The sequence below is a fragment of the Mytilus galloprovincialis genome, chromosome 2 (genome assembly GCF_965363235.1).
Source record: "Mytilus galloprovincialis chromosome 2, xbMytGall1.hap1.1, whole genome shotgun sequence".
In the NCBI taxonomy this organism is placed as follows: domain Eukaryota; kingdom Metazoa; phylum Mollusca; class Bivalvia; order Mytilida; family Mytilidae; genus Mytilus; species Mytilus galloprovincialis.
In genome coordinates this window covers 16,409,046-16,433,182 of record NC_134839.1, presented here as the reverse complement: position 1 = coordinate 16,433,182, position 24,137 = coordinate 16,409,046, and the positions used below count along the sequence as shown (strand labels likewise).

The 24,137-nt window shown below is 31.3% G+C and overlaps 2 protein-coding genes across 3 annotated transcripts in view; both read right to left on the bottom strand.

Annotated features, from left to right (window-relative positions):
• LOC143063012 (outer dynein arm-docking complex subunit 4-like) overlaps positions 1-11,001 on the bottom strand; it is a 180,194-nt gene extending 169,193 nt beyond the window's left edge. For both annotated transcript variants that reach the window (XR_012974920.1, XM_076234911.1), the window contains exons 1-2: positions 10,167-11,001; positions 2,722-2,853 (exon numbers count right to left, since the gene is read on the bottom strand). Coding sequence is in view for 1 of the 2 variants with exons in the window: in XM_076234911.1 (XP_076091026.1) it covers positions 2,722-2,853; positions 10,167-10,589 (555 nt within the window). In the remaining variant the exon portion in view is untranslated. The remainder of the gene's footprint in view (positions 1-2,721; positions 2,854-10,166) is intronic.
• A 4,725-nt stretch (positions 11,002-15,726) lies between these two features.
• Positions 15,727-24,137, bottom strand: part of LOC143063005 (uncharacterized) — a 60,616-nt gene continuing 52,205 nt past the window's right edge. The window contains exon 6 of the mRNA XM_076234906.1: positions 15,727-17,191. Coding sequence (XP_076091021.1) covers positions 17,010-17,191 — 182 coding nt within the window. The 3' untranslated portion in view covers positions 15,727-17,009. The remainder of the gene's footprint in view (positions 17,192-24,137) is intronic.

Genomic DNA, 24,137 nt, shown 5'->3' with positions numbered 1-24,137 from the left:
TTCATTCGTCTGTTCGTCCGTCCGTTCGTCCCACTTCAGGTTAAAGTTTTTGGTCAAGGTAGTTTTTGATGAAGTTGAAGTCACATCGACTTAAAACTTAGTACACATGTTCCCCATGATATGATCTTTCTAATTTTAATGCCAAATTAAAGTTTTGACCCCAGTGTCACGGTCCACTGAACATAGAAAATGATAGTAAGAAGTTCAGGTTAAAGTTTTGGTTAAAGTTTTTGGTCAATGTAGTTTTTGATGAAGTTGAAGTCACATCAACTTGAAACTTAGTACACATGCTCCCTATGATATGATCTTTCTAATTTTAATTCCAAATTAAAGTTTTGACCCCAATTTCACGGTCCACTGAACATGGAAACTAATGGTGCGAGTGGGGCATCCGTGTACTATAGACACATTCTTGTTTTCTTGTCTAAATTGGAGATCATCCTGTTACTAGCTGCATTGTTGAGTTTCTTTTTTGCGTGTTGTCTGTGGCATAGAAAGGTAAAGGAGGAGGTGTGTGCAGTGAGTACTTAAAAGTGGTTTAACATATATTTCAGTGTATACCAAGTTGGTCTATCTGAGTTATGTGTTTTCATATCAATTTACTTTCTGACAAATTAACATTTTTGGAATATTGATAGTTTTGTAATAGTGTTTGATTTTCGAATTGCAGGGGCAAAACATATCATACAGTTCTACTTTAGTGACTGTGCCAAAGGCGAATTTAGAGGGTTTTTTCAGGGGGGCCCGGGACCCCCCTTTTGCGGGAAAAACTGGTTGATTGTAGAGAGAATCACTGAAGCATGACTGGAGCGGGTCCCTTCTTAGGCAGTCAGTAGAGGGCCCCCTCTTATAAAAATTTCTTGATCCGCAACAGTGTGCGCATGGCCTTCAATGCATAGAGTATGAGTATTGGTGTCGAGCAAAAAAAACTATTTTCTTTAATACGCTTCTTTATACACATTTTTTTGTTTTTAGCTTAACATGTGACGTTATCATTATCCGTTTCTATTTTTAGATATGAGTTAGTGGAATCATAGTATAATGTTGGTTGTTATGAGCTTATGGATTATGATAACAATACTATATGCACTGATTACCTAAAGTATGCATTTGTTTTGCATATTTCCACCAAAGGGTTTGTTATTAAGCAACAAATTCGATTTATTTTCACAACGAAACATGGCTTATATTAAATAATGCATATGTAATCCAAATCCGTTATAATCCAAAATATATAACTTTCATGCTCTTATAATCAAAAACATATAATATGCCAATGTTTATTTTATTTTGGGGGCATAAACAAAAAGACATTAGGGTACTGAACTTGCTTAATTGTTACAGAGTAGTTCCGCAAAGCTATATGCAATGTTTTTTAAATCTCTTTAGGATTAGCATATATAACACTTTTGTTTGATTAAACAAACAATCAAATAACATAACAATGAAATATACAACAAAATAATCCAATCATTTAACTGTTACAGTTTAACCATTTAAAATCAACAAAAGACGTTACTGTTTATCGCATGACTAATGACTTTAGTCCTAATGGCAATAACACACAACATTTTGTATAATAGCCAGAAATACAGCTTTCATATGTCAAATATGAAACATTGTCAATAATGATGCAGTATTAGAATCAAGTCGAAATTGCAGCTTATATATATATGACGAATAAATATATGCAACTACAAAAAATTTCAGAAGTAGATTTATTCATCTATTATTCATGAATACAAATGAATTGATGCATAGTTGGAGACTAAAAAGGACTGTGGCGTAATTTCTGTTGATAGAAAACAATTGTCAAAAATTGATACGACATAACCCAGATGTAACTTATAAGAACAAATATTACCTTAGTCAAATTTATCGCATATAAACAAAAAAAACATAAAACTAAAACTTTGCATGATACCAACTATAAAAACAAGTTTGGTTTTAGTCAGTTTGCCCTACAGTCCAAACCAAACCATAATTAGTATTACAGGATCAAGATTTCAAACTTAGTTTCAGATTTCAATTTATATATGCTAGGTTTTCAGTTTAAATAGAAAGTAATAACCAAGAAATCAAGTTTTGAGACAAACAACTGACAGACAACTTTGTCAGTTTTTTTATTCAGTTAAGACACTGTCACTTTGTCAGTTTTGTTATTCAGTTAAGACACTGTCACTTTGTCAGTTTTGTTATTCAGTTAAGACACTGTCACCTTGTCACTATTGTTATTCAGTTAGGACACTGTCACTTTGTAACTATTGTTATTCAGTTAAGACACTGTCACTTTGTCAGTTTTGTTATTCAGTTAGGACACTGTCACTTTGTCAGTTTTGTTATTCAGTTAAGACACTGTCACTTTGTCAGTTTTGTTATTCAGTTAAGACACTGTCACTTTGTCAGTTTTGTTATTCAGTTAAGACATTGTCACTTTTGTGTTTCGGTCTAGACAATATCACTTTTTGTTATTCAGTATATGCATTGTCACTTTTGTTATGTCAGTTTAAACACTGTCCCTTTTGTTATTCAATCTTAACATTATCCAATTTGTTAGACATTGTCACATTTGTTGTTCAGTCTAGACACTATCACTTTTGTTATTCAGTCTGGAAACCCAAAATTTCAGCACAATAATTAGATCATACAAAAAGGGATATCATTATAAAAAATTTAAAGAATAACAACAAAACATGATTATTTTAAGCAACATGTACATACCTCGTGGAACAGGGGTCCTAAACTAAGTGCTGTTTCTACATCCTGCATCGCTTTCTTTCGTTTTCCCATCAGTTGATGACATCTGGACTTTGCTACAAGTGTTGACATTTCATCGGGCACTAATTTTAAAGCCTGAAATAAATATAAATTATTGAATGATCCTCGTTTTTTACATACACATCTATTTATTTAACCTGTAAATGTAACTCTTTTTGTATCTCAAATAAAGGGTCAATGACATCATGGACGAGTTGCCATGATTATATATTTGAGGTTAATGAGTCAAAGTTTCCTAAAATAGTTGCATCGCGAATCTTTAATGCTGTGACCTATATGTGTTGACTTTATGTCATTTGGTCTCTGGTGGAGAGTTTTATCATCGATCGTCTTATTTTCACATAAACATATTTCAAGTCATTATAAGAATAAGGAGTTTATATTTCATTTGTAAGTGATATTTAGGTGAGAAGAAAACAATGTATTACAGTGTTTTTGTTTTATGTTTCTTTGTATATTGTTTGAAAAAAAACTTTATACTAGTAAAGCTATTTTATAATATTTTTAAAGATCATATATAGAAATCTATTCTTTGAAGCTGTAAACGGTTGTACAAAGAGCTGTTATTCTTGGTAACATTTTCGAATGTGCTATAATTTGTAGATATTATGAAAAAAATTTACACTGTATATGAGTTCTTATTGGTTTTATGTAGCCTTTAATGGTAAGTATACATATATATGTATATTTCTTGTTCCTCTGTCTGAAGTTATAAGGGTATCTAATGGATAATTTGGTATTTGTTGGTGTATCATATTTTGTAGAAAAACAGTAGTTCAGTGTGTACGCGTCTCATTTAAAGACAGTGTTGGTATTACGAAATATGTGTGTAGCGAGAAGTTCTGCGTTGTTTCATTTCAATTTAGTTAAATGTTGAATGAGTCCCTAAAATGATCATTTACTTTCCCATTAGATATCCGCAATTTGTTATATTGAGATAGGTATTTCTTCTAATAAGTTGTGTAATTGATTTGACCATTTCCTGTTACATTTCATTTTACGAATTTGCTTTGATATTCATAATCCATAATAATTGTATACTATGTATAGTGCTAGATTTCATTCTTATTGTTTTAATAAAGCGGTGAAGTTTTTTTTTATTGGCGAATTCTTATGATATTTTCGCTTGTATGCACATCTATTGAAAAACGATTAAAGCTATGTCAAATTTGCAAAGCTGTCATTTTTATCTGATTTGTGTTGTTTTCGTGAATGTATTGCGTACCTTGGCGAAACGACAAAATTTGGAACGGGTCGTTTTTTTAATATTTTGACCTCTTATTATAAGTCGTTGTACCGTTAATGAAATTCTTATAGTGTACGTGTGGAATAAGATTGTCATAGAATTGAACCTATCATCTGTATACTTCATACCGTTCATCTTGAAATATTGATATCAGAGTCGATTTATCGAAATAGAATCATAAAGGAGAAATTTACTTTTCAGCTTGACTCTCAACTCAAATACTAACTCTGAACCATTATTTCCGACCCCTAAACTTTCACCCTTAGTTCCTTTACAGATGAAAGTAAGCTTAAACTGGCGTAGGGATAATCCCGAAAAAACTAATTACAGAAGCCCATCTTATTGTCTTTGGCTATATAGGAAATCCCATTGTGGCAAACCATCGACAAACGCGATCGATTTTCTAGGGAGGGGGCGGGGGCGTATTTTCCACAAAGTCGGTCATGAAGACAATCTAAACATTGCACCTGTTACTCATCATATTGCACTGAAAACAAAATTTGCAAACAATCATGTCTCGACGAAAATTGACTCAGCAACCGTTTTTTAAAAAAATTATAAAAAGACTTCTATAAAATCTCAGTTTTCGATCTTAAGGAGGCTCGTGGGTACAAAAATTTCAGGAAAAAATCAAACCTTTATTTTCTTATTACAAATTTTATTTATTACACTATTAGTTATTACTTTATGATTTGGTACAAAAATCAACCACAATAATCGATTCAGTTCGGCCCCAGAAGACTTTTAAAATATTTACATCATTGAAAAAGCTCCAAATTATCTCCCTTTGTTGAAAAAAATGCCATTTTTGGCATTAAATTTTAAATATCTTTTTTAACTCATCGGTGACCTATATTTTTTATTATTGTTTTCAAATAAGCTATACATAAACTAAATAATTGTAAACTTTTAGCGATTTCTGTAATTAGGTTATTTTTTTATTTCGATATTACCTCAATTTCGCCTATTAGTTCAACAGAAAAAGAGGACATTAACAAAAATGTATGCTTCTTCCGGAGGATGATTGTGAGTTAAATGAACGGTGACTCCATTTTTTAATTTCATTTTTCTATTAAGTATAGGATAAAGTTCATTTATAAAAAAATATAGCGAAATCCTATATTAGAAAAAAAATTTGATTTATACCCAGGAGCCCCCTTAACTAACTGTACTTAGGTTAATACGTAAATTAGAACAATTGCGAGGTTGTCTGGGGACTTATTCTTATTGGATTGTCCTATTCACTTTAAGGTTTTGATCATTTTTCTCTTTTATCCATTTTATCTTTGACACATTTGCTCAAATAATTAATATATATACAAGGTCGTCATATCTCAGTCTTGCATACAGTTTTAGAGATTGCACCACAGACTAAAGAAACGATAGAAGCTTTAAAATAAATAAACATATATAGTGAAACTTTAAAATCTTACTGTAAATGTATGGGATACAAAAAAGATCGAGATTAAAAATAATAATAATTTTCGATCAGTACTTGAATAAAGGTCAATAAATACATATATTCATTTCTAAATGTCCAAGCGACCCAATTTAATTGGTAACGGGTATTACTCAAAAATGCTAAATTAGTGTTTTCTGCTGAACAGATAAAGCTTTGATAAATAACTTTCGGTATTTTTGGTATTTTACTTTAAATATCAAGGGCGTGGTAAAAATCTCTAATTCATTAACAGATTTGAATGAACGATTTTGGCAATATAGAGATATTTATAAAAATTGTGAATAATCCATTTGTACATGAACTAGAAGTATGTCATACATTCGTGTTATCAATAATTTAATATATAGATTTAAAATATTCGTGTCCAGTAAATTAAACAAACAAATGGATATTCTAATAAATAGCTAGATAAATGAGTACAAATACACTTTTCAAGTTATGAATCGAAATTGAACTCGATACAATTTCACTATTAGTCCTAAAACTACGAATATTTGAGTTTTTAGTGTGTTGACCTTACATGATGGATGGCGGTTTGACGCCAAGCGGCAAATTAAATGAACATAAGGATGAAAATATGTTTATGTTATAAATATGAACAATTATAGTTTGTAAAAGACCGACATGCTGAGCTGGATTTTTTAAACATGATAGTCATATGGTTGTAGTCGGCATGTAGACATGTTATCCTTCCCGAACCTTTTATTCTGACTCCTACACGTCGATATTACGTCGATCTTTATTTGGAGCAGGATCTGCTTTCCCTTCCGGAACACCTGAGATCACCCCTAGTTTTTAGGTGGGGGTTCCTGTTGCTTATATATATTTATATATAGTATTAAGTTTTCTATGTTGTCTCTTGTCAGAGTCTCTTGTGTACTATTGATTGTCTTTTTTTTCTTTTTTAGCCATGGCATTGTCAGTTAATTTTCTATCTATGAGATTGAATGTCACTCTGGTATCTTTCGCCCCTTTTTTTACTCTTACTCATGAACGCCTCTTTCTAAATGGAGAGACGTCAAATACAAATTGTAATGGCATTAGTTTGATCTGGTCGAGGTTCAACACAAGGACTTCGCACTTCAGGCGAACACGCTTTTACGAGACCACCTAGGCGATAATATTGACGAATGAAGTGAGCAACATCAGCCATACGTACATATTATAAAGTAGACTAAAATAACCCAAATTCACTTTCGAATTGTAAAAAAATAACGTATTTTGTAAATATTTTCTTTCAATATATATCTTACAAAGTTATGTTTAACCAAGGAATATAATGTCTTTGAATTACTTACAGAAAATACGATGGTTTACGCAACATAGTAATGCGTTGATAAACAATATACACGTAATCTACAAACTGTTAATTATTTTTCACAACTTTTAATTATTCTTTACAATAATTATTTAAACAAGTGATAAAATTAAATCGATGAACAAGAACTATGATTGCTTGGACAAACAATATAATAATAAGTATAGGCACTTCATCAAGTAGAAATTCCTATTAGTTTTATAGAAATAGAGGTTTAAAAACGTATCAGAATATTTGCATTCGGAATGTCAATAGAATCAATTGTATTTACATTAAAATTTTGTCGATTTGCGATTTAATAAATCTCGTTTAAAGAACAAACAAGCGTCGGCGTTTTCATCTATCGGCGAACATAGACGACTCAATACGTCAGTAAATAGCACTGAGGCGCTTGGGGAATGGACACCATCCTTTTTTATTTTACATAAGAGGAGTACTTTTGTCTTATTGTGGAGATTATTGCAAGAGTACGTAAAAAAGTAGGAAAATAAGTTAAATACTAAAGAAATTAATAAAATTTACTGTAGATAAAACTAAAAAGGGGGATAATCAACCGCCTATGTTGTAAATCAAATATAAATATATGCATGCTGTTATAGATATATTTATTTTTTGCTTGTCACTCGCTCGATTGCACAAAACGCCAATTCAATTTGAAAGTTAGCCAGCTGTCAAGATAAGCATCATGATAAAATAAACGAAAAACATTCAAATATACCTAATTGAACTAAAAAGAAAAATCCGAACGGGTACAAAATTAGTTGAAAAAAGCCTTACTCATCAGGTCGACACAAAGTTCCTAAAAATATTTACAAAAATACTAAAGACACAAATTACAAAACTGAATGTACTCAAAGATATTGACAGCTAGTTTAAAGTCAGTATATAAATATCAAGTAAAATATCAATCAGTATATGCAAAACTTCTATTAGATTTAATGTAAAAATGACATAAACAGTTACAGAAAAACAGGACGAGCCATTTAGTAATACATTTGTACAACTATCTATTAATATGCTTTAATTTTTAGTGACTACTATCGTAATTGGTTGAGTGTTGCCTAAGTCCAAAGCAGTTTCTTTACTGTTTAAACAGTCTTATTTTGATATCATACTGTTACAGTTGCTGATTACTCTTTTTATGTTAGTTTTAAACTTAACTTCACCGCCATTCTCTTCCTAATTTTACTTTGCAACTGGACTGTATTTCCTTTCGCTTTCATTTTCTACCCAGATACCATTTAATTAACATTATACATGATAATTATTTGTTTATTTTCACATACCCTCGTTTGTAATAAGAAATCAAGACTTTTGAGTTATATAAGAGGTGATAAACACTCTTAGCCAGTTTGTTTTTCAAGTTAATGTCGTCAATAAAGATACAAGAATCGATTCCAATACATGATTGAACAACAAATTGACCAAACATAAACGCCAGTATGACGTAATTTTATCTCAACTTGTAATAAAAGTTTGTTATCTGCAATCTAACTTTGAAGAAAGATATCACTTAGTTTCGATTTTATGGTTTTACTGTATATTGTATATTATATCTACTTTTATGGTTTTACTGTATATTATATCTACTTTTATGGTTTTTTGTGGTAAATACGGAAATGTAAACTGACCAACTTTAATTTATAACATTGTTGACTAGCTATTACCTATCCTCTATAGAGAGCAAATACAGGGTCAGTCAGGTTAAAACTTTCACTTTTGCATTCTTATCTATTAGAACATAGTACTTCCACTTTTGTTTTTATATAAGTATATATATATATATGTAGGACTCAAATCTATGGTGGGTTCCAAATCTATGGCAGATTCCTAATCTATGGCAAATGTGACGTCATGCCATTCCAAATCTATGGCAGATGTTTTACAATCCTAATCTATGGCAAGTTTTGTAATTTCCTAATCTATGGCGGATTTTTGTTGTTTCCAAATCTATGGTAAATGTTGTGCACAAAAAAAATGTAAAATCACCAAAATACTGAACTCCGAGGAAAATTCAATCGGAAAGTCCCTTATCACATGGCAAAATCAAATGACAAAACACATCAAACGAATGGACAACAACTGCCACATTCCTGACTTGGTACAGGCATTTTCAAGTGTAGAAAATGGTGGATTGAACCTGATTTTATAGCGCTAAACCACTCACTTTTACGACAGTCAAATGGAAAACAATGCAGTACATATATACGACCAACGACTTGTCTTAAACAAGTGAACATGTACGACAACGGGAGCATGTTTGTACACATTTGTGAAATAAACATTCAACAATAGTCAACAAAATCGTGATGGCAACACAAAACCATAAATGATGAATTCATGTACCTTAATACAGACTTCAGGATTAAAATGAACTGCCCCGTAAAAATAAACATTTTCTAATCTGTGCATGGTACCTGTTTAACCAATTAATTAAACTAACTAGTAAGAAGGTAGGTTTTTTTATAAAATAAAAATGATAAATAAAAATAAACGGTTTAAACTTACAAATAATATTTATTTCAAAGCTAATACATTGTTTTTATTTGATGATGATTTATATCAAATTGGAATCTGGTAATTTTATCTTTCACTTTATAAACGTTGTCAGCCGTAAACAGTAAAAAATTTACTATAATAGCTCCTAAAATATCCAGTACTGAAAAAATCGAACACACATTATGTGTCTCCTCTCGATAATAGGTCACATGTTGTTGTAAACCATCCGCAAATTATTGTCGAGGGAAATTCCTTCATCTGGAATGGTATTCAAATCTATGAGTTCTGCCATTGTTTGCGGCGGCGAAGATGTGATATGGCGTTGCTTCATTGTGACGTTATATGTTGGATCTGCCATAGATTTGGAAAAAACAAAAATCTGCCATAGATTTGACTTGTTTGATGTTTGTAACGTCACATTTGCCATAGATTAGGAATCTGCCATAGATTTGGAACCTGCCATAGATTTGAGTCCTACATATATATATATAATCTATCCATACATTTGAAACCTTGACTGGGTAAAAAATATTGCTTTTATTTTAGCTTACGTTTTTAAAATTAAATTGTTGAAATTTATATTCATAGATTACTTTATATCTATCTTTATATCTTTATTTACAAAAAGCAAATCTAGTTATACTGCAGAATTCCATATTAAATTATATCTACTGTTTTCAGAACTAGTACACCCAGATTTTCATATTTAAATAAAAGTATTAGTTGGACTTTGTTATTTTGTTTATTTGTATAGCATTATTATACAAGATTTATAAAAAAAAAAAAAATGACCTAAATTTAATGATGAAAAAATTCAATAATTTAAATATTCATATGCTGATAGATTAGTAGCTGATACTGACCGATGTGTAAGCATCTAAAGCCTTGTCATACTCCTTCTTCCGTAAATATTCGTCCGCATCACGTTTATATACTCCAAACATATGAGCCCTTCTGTCATCTGGTTTTTGGTTAGATTTTACAACAGGTATCTTCGGAAGCTGTCTCGGATGCTTAGGGACAATAGGAATTGCTGGATTTTTCTCGAAGTTGTTTGTATCCTGTTGCCCAGTCAATGGCGCCTGTATTGGTCGTGGTACCCGAGGAAGAGATCGGATTTTGTTTGTAACATTCGATCCATCTCTTGGAGGCGGAACTGGTGGCAGAATCCGGGATTGTTTTGAAAGTGGAGGCTCTTTTACTGAAAACTTTGGCACTTGTGGTAGAAGTCTGGACGTTGGTTGTTTTGGAGTCGACGAACGGGGACCCAGAATCTTTCCCGTCATTGTTTATCGAATCGAAATAGGAAAAAAAACACTATACTTATCACTTATTAACAATAATTCACAATTTTAACGATGTATCCTTGATAAAAACACAAAATTTGTAATATTACAATGTCTAATCGTCATTTTGTAACATTTTAACACACCAGTCTCCGTTAGATTTCTGTGAAAATGTTCCTTTTAAATAAAAATAAAAATATTCCGTTTTAATATTTCACAAAAACTTTGAAAGGAAAATGGTGGTGTATTACTGTATGTCGCCAAGGCACTTTTCTTTGTTTCAAGTGTCTTATTTCCATATTTTTTGGCGTAAAACAAAAGAAAGCGAACAATCCTCAAATTTCAGTATTTAGATACTTCGGGTTGTTTAAATGAAATGTGTCTGGTCAATCGCAACATTAGTTGTATTATGATCAGTAAGAGATTAAAATGTTCTGAACTTTAAATCCGCGAGTTTAACCTGCCAATTAAAAAGACCAGCGATCATATAGATTTATAGTTTAAACATTACTAAAACAAAAGTGAGAAATAAATTTTAGTGTATTGCTTTTGTATTTGTCACGAGTTGAAGTTAAATGTCGAGACAAACATTATTAAACCTACATTAATAATCAATTTCAAAAAGCTTTTAAAACGTATATTTAAAAAACACGACATAAAAAACTTTTATCAAATGATTTTTTTTTTCTGATACGATGATGGGGTTAATTGAAACCTCTTTTCCTCTTATAATTTAACCAGCAAATACATAAACATGAAAGCTTTTGTTTAAGGTTAACCTTTATAATACTGAAATCTAAGATCGATTACCCAGAGCTTGTCAAAAGAGACGAATTTAGGTGGAGGGACATGGGATCGGCCTGTTAATGGAGCTTAATGTGATAAATAGTAAGGATGTCAAAAGATCTGAAATTTAATACTCGGATACTCGGTCATGATACTCGAGTACTGGCGAGTACTCAGATGAATCTTAAACGTCTATTGAAAAGTTTAGATTTATTTAAAAATACATAGACGTTTTACAAGTATCACTCAAAACGTTGTTTTTCTGTCCCTTTTTTCTTAATTTCAAAATCATTGATCCGCAGCTGTTTAAGCTTTAGTGTATGAACTAAGTTTACTTTTTACGTATGGAAACCATCCCTAAATACGATTACAGAAACCCTTAAAATACTCAAAGAAAACTGTATAATAGGGCAAGATTTGGTTCAAAATACTTAAATGTATATGCTTATCTAGCCTAGCTTTTGCATCAGGAATTTCCAGTCATACACAATTCAAAAAGATAATCTTTGCTGTGCCAGATTCAGTACAAAATATCTAAATACTAGTTTATGGTAGGCTAGCTTTGCGTATGGAATAGCGATCTATATTTCTAATTCCCAGAATTTATAGATAAACATAAACTAAAAGGAAAGATTATTTCAAATTCTTAAATTCAACGATTACCGTTGTCATCCTAGACACAAACAAAAGAAATTAAAAAAAAATCTGTATAGATAGAAAATTTCAACCAAAGATTTCGTATTTTGGTGAATATAATGCTGTTCATTTATTGTCAATTTAAAAAAAAAAAAGGAGCATTTCCTTAAAGTTCCATAGCCATAATTTCGAATCTTTGCATACGGATTTTTTGTTTGGTCAATTCAAACCTTTGCATCCAGAGTTTACGGTAACTTAAATATATCTCAATGAAATCTATTTCAAGCATACTACTTTTATACCACACAGCCAAGGATATTTAGGTTACGGCCCTTCTAAAAATGGGATCATTGAAACTAATAAGAGTAAAACTTTATATTACGAAATCAACGACTTGAAAACATAGTTTAGGATTAAAGTTACATTTATATATATGTTTACAGTTCAGATGTTGGGTGATTCTTAATTTACATACAACCATTTGTAGCATTATCGTAGAAAGGTAAATAAAAAACACCCAATTATTTACTCAACACCCCAAATATTTACTCTAGGAACTCAGACTGTTATACATACAAGGCTTACATAAGGGCAAATTAAAACACAGAACTTTCAAAAATCCAATCGTCTGACTATCCAAGATATGCCTGTGAAATTGCAAAAATTTTACAACATGATGAAGAGAGGGTATACCATATGGATTTTACAAAGAGTGAAGAGAAGCTATCAAACCATTTAATTTTATGTTTCGCTATATATATACGTAAATGATGTTCTTTTACTAAATCATTCCAAGTTTTATTGAATATTTCATTTTTAGATTTTTTTATGCAATCAACTCGATTATGACATCACAGAATGCAGCTTATCACCGAATGTGTACTTGTCATGAACAACCGTTGACGGTGCTACGCATGGAGCAGGATCAGCTTCCCCTTTCTCAGCACTTGAGATCACCCCCGGTTTTGTTAAATTTCATGTTGCACTGTCTTTAATTTTCTGTATAGACATTTGAAGACTGTTTTTTTGTCGTTTTGCTTTCCTACTTATGATTTTCGATTTCATCTTTTGTATCTTTGTCCCTTTTTTCATAAATCTACTTTCGATAGCTTAAATATATACGGAATGGTTTTAAAAGTATAAATGAATTTAGTTAATTCTTTCTTATGATTGAACCCAGTTGTTGCATTATCATCGTCGGCCAAAGTCTGTGTAAGAAAATATATCAATATACAGTTTAAAAAATATTTAATGATATTTCATGGTATTGTATAAAAAAAATAATCAAATATATGATAAATACCACTTCCGGATAATTTCTATAAGATATCTCTTCCACGGTTTGAATAAAATTAAATGAAATGATGTTTCTTAAGTTGAAAATGCCTATCTTTTATTGCAATGCATACCATGGCATAATTTATCTAATTCAAGGTTTTCTAGTGGAATTTTCATAATGTGGAAGAAACTTATACATTTGTTGCATCTACTCAAGTTTGCATTGCCCAGAGTCACTATTACTGGCTGTTCGAACCCCTTAAAACACACACCTACAAACAAACAAAAATTATCATGTAAATTATTTTTGCATCAGAAGTCAAATTTATAATTTAGGAAACAATGAAGAAAGACACGAAAAGTCCGTATTTAGTTTTTTAAAAGAGGGAAGAAAGATACCAGAGGGAGAGTCAAACTCATAGATAGAAAATTAACTAACAAAGCCATGCCTAAAAATAAAAAGACAAACAGACAAATAATAGTACAGGAGACACAACATAGAAAACTAAAGACTAAGTAACACGAACCCCACCAAAAACTTGGGTGGATCTAAGGTGCTCCTGTAAAAAGTAATTCTGTTTCGTATACTGTTGTGTTCGCTAGATGTCAATGAAATCAAGACATCATTGTGATACATTTTTCAACATTCATGATTTTCACATTTTTCTTCTTCTGTGCTTTCCTTCCTATATCTATTTACTGGTACTCTAGTACACGCGTTCTCACTGTACAACAAAGCTTGATGTACATTTTAAAAGACTAGTGCGAATAGGTACCCTGTCAGATAAACAATGTAATCTTTCTTTTAATCTTCCACTAATAACATATCTATTGTAATCTTGAAGCTTGATCCACATGTTCTGAAGTAATCTTGAACTTCATCCATGTTTGTTATTGAAATCTTGAATATTATCCTTATTATCCTTATTCATCAAATAACATAATATTACTGATATGGTTAATATTCGTGTTTGTATATCTTGGTCATCTGACATGACAACTAATCCATACTATATTGTTCCATATGTTCTAGTATATAACTGATAAAAACTGTACATATCCATACGGTAGTTTCAGGTGGACCCTTAGTCTGGAACACATAACGAGAGTTTGAGCGGGAGTTAGCAATTCAAACCTTCTGTATAGATGCTGTAGATGGGAAAACCCTGAGTGATATTTATTTTTTTTACTTTTTGGGTTACTGCTTCGTTGACGTATACATCACATCACCTCTAATTCATTATAAAATAATTAAGTATAAAGTTTGGTAGCATGACAGTTATTTTCACCGTTTAGTTAGTTATCAAAGGTACCAGGCTTATAATTTCGCTAGACGCGCGTTTCGTCTACATCAGTGACGTTCAGATCAAAATAGTTAGAAAGGAAAAACAGCTACAAAGTTGAAGAGCATTGAGAATTAAAAATTCAAAAATGTCTTGCCAAATACGGCTAAGGTAATCTATGCTTGGGATAAGAAAATCCTTAGTATTTCGAATAATTTATAAAATTCTAATACTCAGTCTTTATCATAATTTGGACTGGGACTTTTGTTTTAGAGATGTGTGATATACGTTAAGCTTAAAAAAATAATTATTGTTAAACTTGAAATATGAGTACTGTGACAAGATGTCAATGATTTAGCAGGAACTGGATCTACGATTATCAGTGGGGTTTGTGTTGTTTGATATCTAGTTTTTCTGTGATATCTTTTGTGAAAACATTAAAAAAGATAACATTAAACAGCTAAAATACTTCACAGAACAACATAACACATCAACTTCCATTGTCCTATACCCTTTTACTCCGAATGAAAACAACGAACACACCGAAATACAGACAAAGAACAGCAGAATAATAGTCTGGAAAAATTAAATCAAAAATACTCTGAGGAAAATTCATAACGGAAAGTCTCTTATCAAATAGCAAAATCAAAAGCTCAAACACATCAAACGAATAGATAACAATTGTCATGATCCTGAATTGGTACAGACATTTTCTTATGTGGAAAATGGTGGATTAAACTTGGTTTTATAGCTAGCTAAACCTCTCACTTGTATGACAGTCGCATCAAATTCCATTATATTGACAACGATGTGTAAATAATAGCATGTGGCGCTTTTCACAAAAAATCTTAAGAGTAAAAATACTGGTAAGTGATACACTTTTTAGTATAACTTACGATCAATTTTAATCTTTAGATTTTTTGTGAAAAGAGTCGCTGACTTGGTAAAGGTACAGCCCAGTTTTAGCTATACTGATCTAGACTGTCTCAGCTATACTCATCTAGACCGTATTTCGTAAAACCAAACACACAATATAGAGCTGAACAGTGCAGCTACCAACGATCAGAAAAGAAAAATATACCGAGGTTAAAAAATTCTACTAAGATAATTTTACTCTAAAAGCATAAGAATGTATATTAAAGTACAAGGAAGGATTTAGCAAAATAACACTTTATTCTAAGTCTATTCAATCAGATGAAAATTCGGTAAAATATGATTCATAACGTTTGATAAGTCTTACAATATTCATGACGCATGATTAACAATATGATATGACTTTGAGTAATACACTATAATTGTTGCAACTCATTGATTTGTACAAGAATAATGAACCGCAACGGACTAATTGTCTATAATCAAAACATATCAATTTTCAACATAAGTTATTTTGCTGTGAAATCAAAATGTTTAGTAAAAACTAAATAAAAATAACGATTATTAGTTGTTCCATGCTGAGCAACCATATACATCTAAATATTAAATTGATAAATCGCTTCATAATATGCATACCCGTCTTAAAAAGTATATAAGAACCATAACACCGCACTTTGGTTTAATTCTAACTGAAAGACCTCCCACTTAGACCACAACACACCGGGAGAGTTACGAATGGCTTAAATTGAAACAAACTTAAAACACATTAGAGCTCATGCGTTGGAACTATAGTTGCATTGCCAAACTATATTCGTTTAAATAATGCCACAGCTATGGGCATTTATTAAATAATAAAGAATTCAATCCTTTAATTTAGGTTTGTAGAAAATCATCAAAGATACGACGTAGACTGTTCCCTGTCCTTTATCTGTTTGGCTCTGACTTGACAACAAGGGTGTCTGAAATATCCGTATGTTGCAAGGGAGAGGACCAGCCTTAGATACCATGCTTCTTATTGTACGTTAGACTGTATTTGTCAAAACTAAAGAACCTAATATTAGAAATAAACGTAGTATCAGATTCAACATCATATAGAAGTCAAAATCAATACTTAATAAGTTGTAAATTTACTTTGACAGAACGGTTTACAAATAAACAACCATTCGACCAAGAAGAAGTGACACAAATGAGAGGGGCAATACCTTTTTATGTTAACTTGTTTTGGCCTACTGTTATCTGAGATAAATTTAAACTGTTTACTGTTTTCACCAGTTTTGCATTTGTTGTAAACTGTTTTTGCCAAAATCGAGGTGTTATTAACATGTTAACGAACCCCCTATTGCCCCTCACAAATAGAGAGAAATCAGATACGTGGACAGAACAAGCGTCGCCTAATAAAATTCCAACATTTATATAAACATATACCGGTATATAATTAATATTCCTACACTAACACGGGGGAACAAATACATGAATATCCTACACTAATAACAAAAAACTCCTAAAATTTACAAAAATATCTAGCTTTTTTTCTAGATTACTAAATCAATTGATCGGCACACAGTCAATTTTCGTCTGTTTGACAAATCTTCGGCATAGTTTTATACAGTAAAGGTAATGGTGGAACAAATTTTGTCTTTCTACGAGTTATTGCTTGCTTGGCATGACAGGTTGCTGACGAAACACTATTATGTAAAGCTTGTTTTACTCTTGATCTTGTCTGATTGCCATTCTCAGTGCAGAATCCTGAAATAAACACGAAACAATGAAACACGTCATTTAACAAATGAAACTACAACAGGGTTAAAGCATGGTCTTTCTTCTTTTGAACAGCATAAATCACGGTTTCGTAAACTGCTTTACAGCAAAATGCCTTAAGTGTGTAGGTAAAGGTACACGTAATATGTTTCGTTAGCGTTGCTTGCTAGCTGTAACGTGAAGTCATTATTAGGTTGGGTATACTTCCCTCCTTTATGAGTAGACTAGTCCGACAAGAAACCAATAGATCTGTTTGTAGGACTAGACAACCTGAAAGGAGACTAGTATACTTAAACTTATAATGATTTCACGGTCCAGAAAAGAAATTACCTATATTTACAGACAATATAACAACAGATTGCTTTCAGGATTTCTTTTTATTCTTTACCTGAACTTTTCAACAATCATTTTTGATCGAAAATAACACTTTATAATTACATTACGTGTGTGTTTCACGAGAATCTGTTTGTTTGATTGGCCAACAACAATCGCTAGTCATTCAAAAATCAACCTTCATATCGAAGTGAAATTTTACATTCGTGATGACACGTGCTTCCACAAAAAAGACTCTAAGTGCAAGAAGAAGAAAAAATCATGTAAAATTTACTTTTTTTCATGGTCTTATTAGCCTATAATATAACGTTAACTTAAGAAATGGATGCTTCTTTTTGTAATTTTTTTTAATGTAAAAGTTCTGCAGTCGTGCACACAGTCTAAAAATGAAGCTCTTCATACAAATGTGCTTCGGTCAAAATTTTTTCACCACAACACAAAGAACTTTCATTTCTTCAATACATTACGTTAGTCAGAAGTACTTTTGTATTTCCCTTCATCAAACACAAACGTATGGTGGCCGGATGCGGCAATTTCGCCTTTTCGCGTTTTCTCAAACGTTTAAAGCCAGGGAAGTAGATGTACATACCGATGAGAGGAGCTTAATGGCAAAATGTTACCTTAAAAGAATATCGTTTATTGGAGGTCATCTTTGCCTGAAGGAGTTGGAACATTAGTTTATTGACGCAACAATTGTATATTTTATAGTTGCAATATCGTAAAGTACACGATAAAGGAAAACTTTAAAAAGTAAACCTGAAAGAAATATTCTGGAGATTACTACGGTTGCTGATACGTGGAGCTAGATCTGCTTACCCATCCGGAGCAAATGATATTTGACTTAGTTTTTGATGTGGTTCGTGTTGCTCAGACTTTAGTTTTATATGTTGTGTTTTGTGCACTATTTTTTGTATGTTGTTGGGTTTTTTTTTCGTTTTTAGCAATGTCGTTGTCAGTTTCGTCTCGACTTGTGAGCTTTTGATTAAATCCAATTCATTTGGTGAATAATTGCTTACATCCACTATATTCGAATTGTGATGGATAGTTGTCTCACAGGCAATCATACTATATCTCCTTATTTTATACAAAAAGAAAATCAACAAATTCCGAAAACAAGCAGAACTCATCCCGAAACTAAATGAAGTCATAAGATCCATGTACATTTTATTTAAGAAGGGTATACAACACAAATTTTAACAAAAGTTCGTAATACATAAGTTACTTATACTTGAATCTAACTGTTTCAGTGTTGTATTTGTTAAGTATTATAGGCTAGTTGCATTTTTAAACCCATAAAACCAAAATGAAAACCAAATATGGAAATATTTTTAACTGCTAAAGCAACCCGGTAGCAATTCAACAATGTAGACGGGCATGTGCGTACATTGAGGATATTTAAAAATATCATAGATGAAACGAACATATGTCGTACAAAATTATAAGCCTTGCATCTTTAACTGTTTTTAAATAAGTTTTTATATCGCTATATTTAAAACTAATTAATATGCACAAAACAACTCAAAAACTAGTTTGATACCAACAAGACATCCCAACCCATATATGTCGAAAACTGGCAACACTATGGCAAAAAACAAAAACGACGAAAAACCAAACAAGTTTATAAAAAGTACATTCAAAACTGAAGATTGCGCATCACGAAAGCACAAGAACGGTTTGTATAGTATTGAACATGTCGTAATGTAATAACCAATATTTAATAGAACAAACAAAAAGTATAAAAGTGAGGTTTACTTCGTGCAACCACTATACAGGTCTTTGTAAACACAATAGAACCAACTGAAGGACAATAAAGATTTAGAACATTCTTAGAGGTGCAGGTGTCCGAAATTTTCACAGATTGATAATAACTGATATATTTTTCTTTAAGCTGTTAAAGCAAACTGGAAACATTTGATAAGACAAAACAGTACTCTTGACCGTATTATGAAACTTAGTGTGTATTATCAAGAAATATCATTTGTAAGAAAGAGAAAATCTCATCTGCACGTTACATGAGACGAAATTAAATGTATTGAACAAAAAGTGAGTCAGTAATGCAGCTGCTATAGATTTGCGTCTTTTGAAATATCCTTTTATCTGATTTAAGCTAATAGGTTGAAAAAATAACATACGTCATATCTATATAATCTTTATGAAGCCTAAATGGTTCTAAAAATATATAATAAAAAGTATGCAGTCTTTCATCTCTGAGAAACATGTGACCGGTGAGGTTTTTGACATGAAGTCCAACGTGTCTAGTGTAAAGTTTGAGGTGAGAATAGTACTAGCTGGAAAGTGTTTAATAGCATTACAGTGTAGTGAGGTCATCTAATAAATACAATAACGAAATCGATGTTCTGTTTGTTTTATTTACAAACTATGAAACGTATAAAAAAAGGTTAATAGTCACATATATAAATGCAAGCTAAGCCTTTCATGTTAAGGTTAATAGTCGCATCTATAAAATAAAAGATTTTGTACAGATAATATTTATATTGAATTTATATATTATCATTGTTCCACAGTATGTTTCGTGTATAACAATATAAATTTTACAATCAAAGTTCGTCTCTTCATTGTTTTTTCATCCAACTCTTTCTGATTTTATTCATCATTCTAGTTTTAGCATGACATGTTGCTGCAGTGACACTATTTACCAATGCCCTTCTAATAATAGTCCTGCTTTGTGGGCTCACTGCCAGACAAAACTCTGAAACAAATTTACAACACCTATAAAAACTGACAAAAATAATTCATTCACTACATATTACAATAGATGGGCACTTTTCCACCTGGAATCAGCTGTCATTATAAAATTTCAAATATTACAGCAACATGTCTTGAGTGTGTAGGTAAAGGTAATACCTTTAATTAGCTTGCTTTCTAGCTGAACAGTGAAATCATTATTAGGTTACGTATACTATACCCTCCTTTCGGAATAGTCTAGTCCTACATAAAGATAGATTGGTTATCTGTCGGACTAGACTATTCTTAAAGGAGGGTAGTATACTTCACGGTTCAGCTATAGTAAGCAAGCTTACCAAAGGTATTACCTGTACCTACACACTCAATGCATTTTGCTGTAATGGCAACCACGCACCGCCTTTATAGCTGACTATGCGGTATGGGCTTTTCTCATTGTTGAAGGCCGTACGGTGACCTATAGTTGTTAATGTCTGTGTCATTTTGGTCTTTTATGGATAGTTGTCTCATTGGCAATCATACCACATCTTCTTTTTATATCATCATAATTTTTCTGTCAAGTAAATAAACATGGTAAAAATCTGGTCCTTTTTGATGGGTTGGACAGAATCCAAAACCGAAATATAGTATGGTGATATCAGGCGGATTGCAGGGCGGGGAAAAGGTAGATAACTAATTTGTGTAATCAACTCCTCCTACAGTTTTGAACCCATATCCCTGAAACTTCAAAAGAAGACTGCACATACGTTAAAGATGTACACCTGATATTATGAAAATGATTGAAGATATTTTTCTCATTTTTTACAGACCTGGGAATTCAGCAAAATTTATGAAAGAGGCACACGTTTTGGGTAATCAACTTCGACAGTCTTTAATGAAGAAATTGTGCATGTAATAACAGATCTCCTATTATGAAATTATTTAAGAAATTTTTATATTTCATATATATTTTAGATAGTTAGTAAAGAGCAAATTTATGTCAGAATCTAAAATAACATTTTTTCCCCTAAAAAAACTTTCTTATTTCTAAGGCAAACTTGGGCGCAGACTTGGGGTAAATGTAATTGTAATCTTTAATCAGCTGTAATTGATTACAATTTCTCAAGTAATCAATGTAATCATTAATCTACCACACATATGATTACATGTAATTTAATTTAATCAATTACTTTCCAAAATAGCCTGTAATCCTGATTACTTTATGATTACATTTTGATTACAATGAAATCTAAAACTGTGTTAACAGTCAATAAATGAACCTTTTTGTTATTCATATTTAAGTATTTTACATGTAAAGCTTAAATATTTTTGTTTACTTTAAGCATGTTAATTGATGTGTATAATTCTGTAACAAATATGCCTCTGGCCTTAGTAAAATATATTGTACATATATTCACAATTAAAAGATGAACATATATATATATGATAATAACTGTTACATTCAAATAATACTTTTCTATATAAATCCTGAGTTATATTCTTTTGTCAATATTGGGATAAATCAGACATTTGAAAATTTATCCAATTAGCACAAATTAAATTAAAATTTGGACAAATATGTTGTTTAAAATAAACAAATTTAAGTCTGTAATTGAACTGGATATGTAAAATGCAATGATTTTTAGTACTTATGTTTTGTTTACAAATTGATTTAATAATTTTATAAAATTTTATATAGTTTTTAACTGGTATTTATTTTATCCATATTCTAACTTCCATAAACTGCACCTTGAAATATATATAAAGTCTGGAAGAGGTCAGAAGACAAACAGCAAATTCTTTATAAACGGTTTTTCAATTGAATTCAAAACAATTCAGAGATCAGTGATGAAAAAGGTGTAATGGGTCATTATAATCTAATATGTAGTGAACTTTTGTGGTTTATTAAATAGATGAAGCTTAAGCTATTATTTTATAATATATGTAAAAAAAAGAATATCCTTTTTCAAAAATGCTATAGTAATTTATTCCATATTGGTATTATTTTAGTAGGTTTCTCTATATGAATTGGATTTTGAATAAAAAAGCATATTCACCTGAGAAAGTGTTATTCACCGCGCTAAACATCACGCGCTTTTACATGCAACGTTATGGTAAAATGTTTCATGTAAAATTTGTTTTGGCATATGTTTGTCATCAAATACATGTTCTTTCCTCGGAATATGGAATAAAACAATTACTGTCTTTTGTTTCGGTAAATATGGGGTTTAATTGACTTTTGAAAAACTGATATTCACTTCGGCCGTCGTCCTCAGTGAATATCAGTTTTTCAAAAGTCAATAAAACCGCATATTTACCTCATCAAAAGACAGTAATTGTATAATATTAAACGTGATGATTTATTCACATCGTTCATTTTTTTTTAAATTCATTGTAATCAGATGTAATCATGATTACTTTGCCAATGTAATCATTAATTTAATCAGATACTTTCAGAAATATGTAATTGTTGATTCAATTTAATCGTACAAATGACAAAGTAATTGTAATTTAATAAATTACATTGAAAGTAATTAGACCCATCTCCGCTTGGACGAAAGATCCTTTTGAAGGAACATTTAAAAGATATATATGTCGTGTACAAGTTGCAATTTTGTACAGGTTATAACATGTTCAAAAATATTGTACATGTTATAATTTGTACAATGCTAAAATACAAGTTATAAGATGTACAAAAGTACCGCGTAACAAAATATTGCTTAAAAATGGGTTTAACCTGTACAAAATCTAAAAATGGGTTTAACCTGTACAAAATCTAAAAATATTACGAAAGCAGAATATACATGCAAAATTAAAATTGATGAATAATAAAGAACAATAATCGAAAGCAAAAGAAGGTGCATTATTTACAGCATGCATGTAATACTACATTTTCATATATTTTCGAAATAACTGTTTTTCCTTGTTGCTAAAAGATAAAGACATGTGACACCTCGAGTTGCACAAAACTTTCATTCTTCTAGATTTAAACCTACCAGACTTACAGTACAGCTGCCTTTCTGACACAGATAATGCACAAAACCTTGCAATCCACTGAATGATAACTTACGCACTATCTCATGTATTTCTTTCACACTCGTATCACTTATTGGGACTTCAAACACATTTAAAGTTGCATATGCTAGTTCAGTATGGTGTCCGGCATAGACGAAAAACGATATTGATGAAAAGGGGATCCAATGAAGGGTAAAAAAAACTACCAGGTCTCAAAGACACGAGTAATCCAAAAAGACTAAAAACTAGGCTAAAAACTACCAGGTCTCAAAGACACGAGTAATCCAAAAAGACTAAAAAACTAGGCTAAAAACTACCAGGTCTCAAAGGCACGAGTAATCCAAAAAGACTAAAAAACTAGGCTAAAAACTACCAGGTCTCAAAGACGAGTAATCCAAAAAGACTAAAAAACTATGCTAAAAACTACCAGGTCTCAAAGACACGAGTAATCCAAAAAGACTAAAAAACTAGGCTTACCTACAATTCATATAGGAGAATACAAGGGAATATGATTGATATCTACAAAACTATCAATGGCTACTAAGACAAAGAAGTAAGTTCATTTTAAAAATGGCAGATGAATCACAACATATAACCAGTAACAGGACAAAAAGGAACAAAGTCGTCCATCAAAGATTTCAATCTAATATCCGAAAAACACTCATTCTCTGCTAGAATTGCTAACATCTGGAACAAATATCCAGATAAAATCACTAAGGCCCCAACCACAAATGCCTTTAAAAACCGACTAGATAAATATTGGTCTGACGAAGAGCTCCATTATAAAGACCATAGAGCAGAAATATCCGGAAGTCACGAACAAAGCAGTAATAGAATAAAGTTAAATTACGAGTCTTGTGAAGAGGAACCTTATAAATCCTGTACTGGAAATCAACTATAAGGA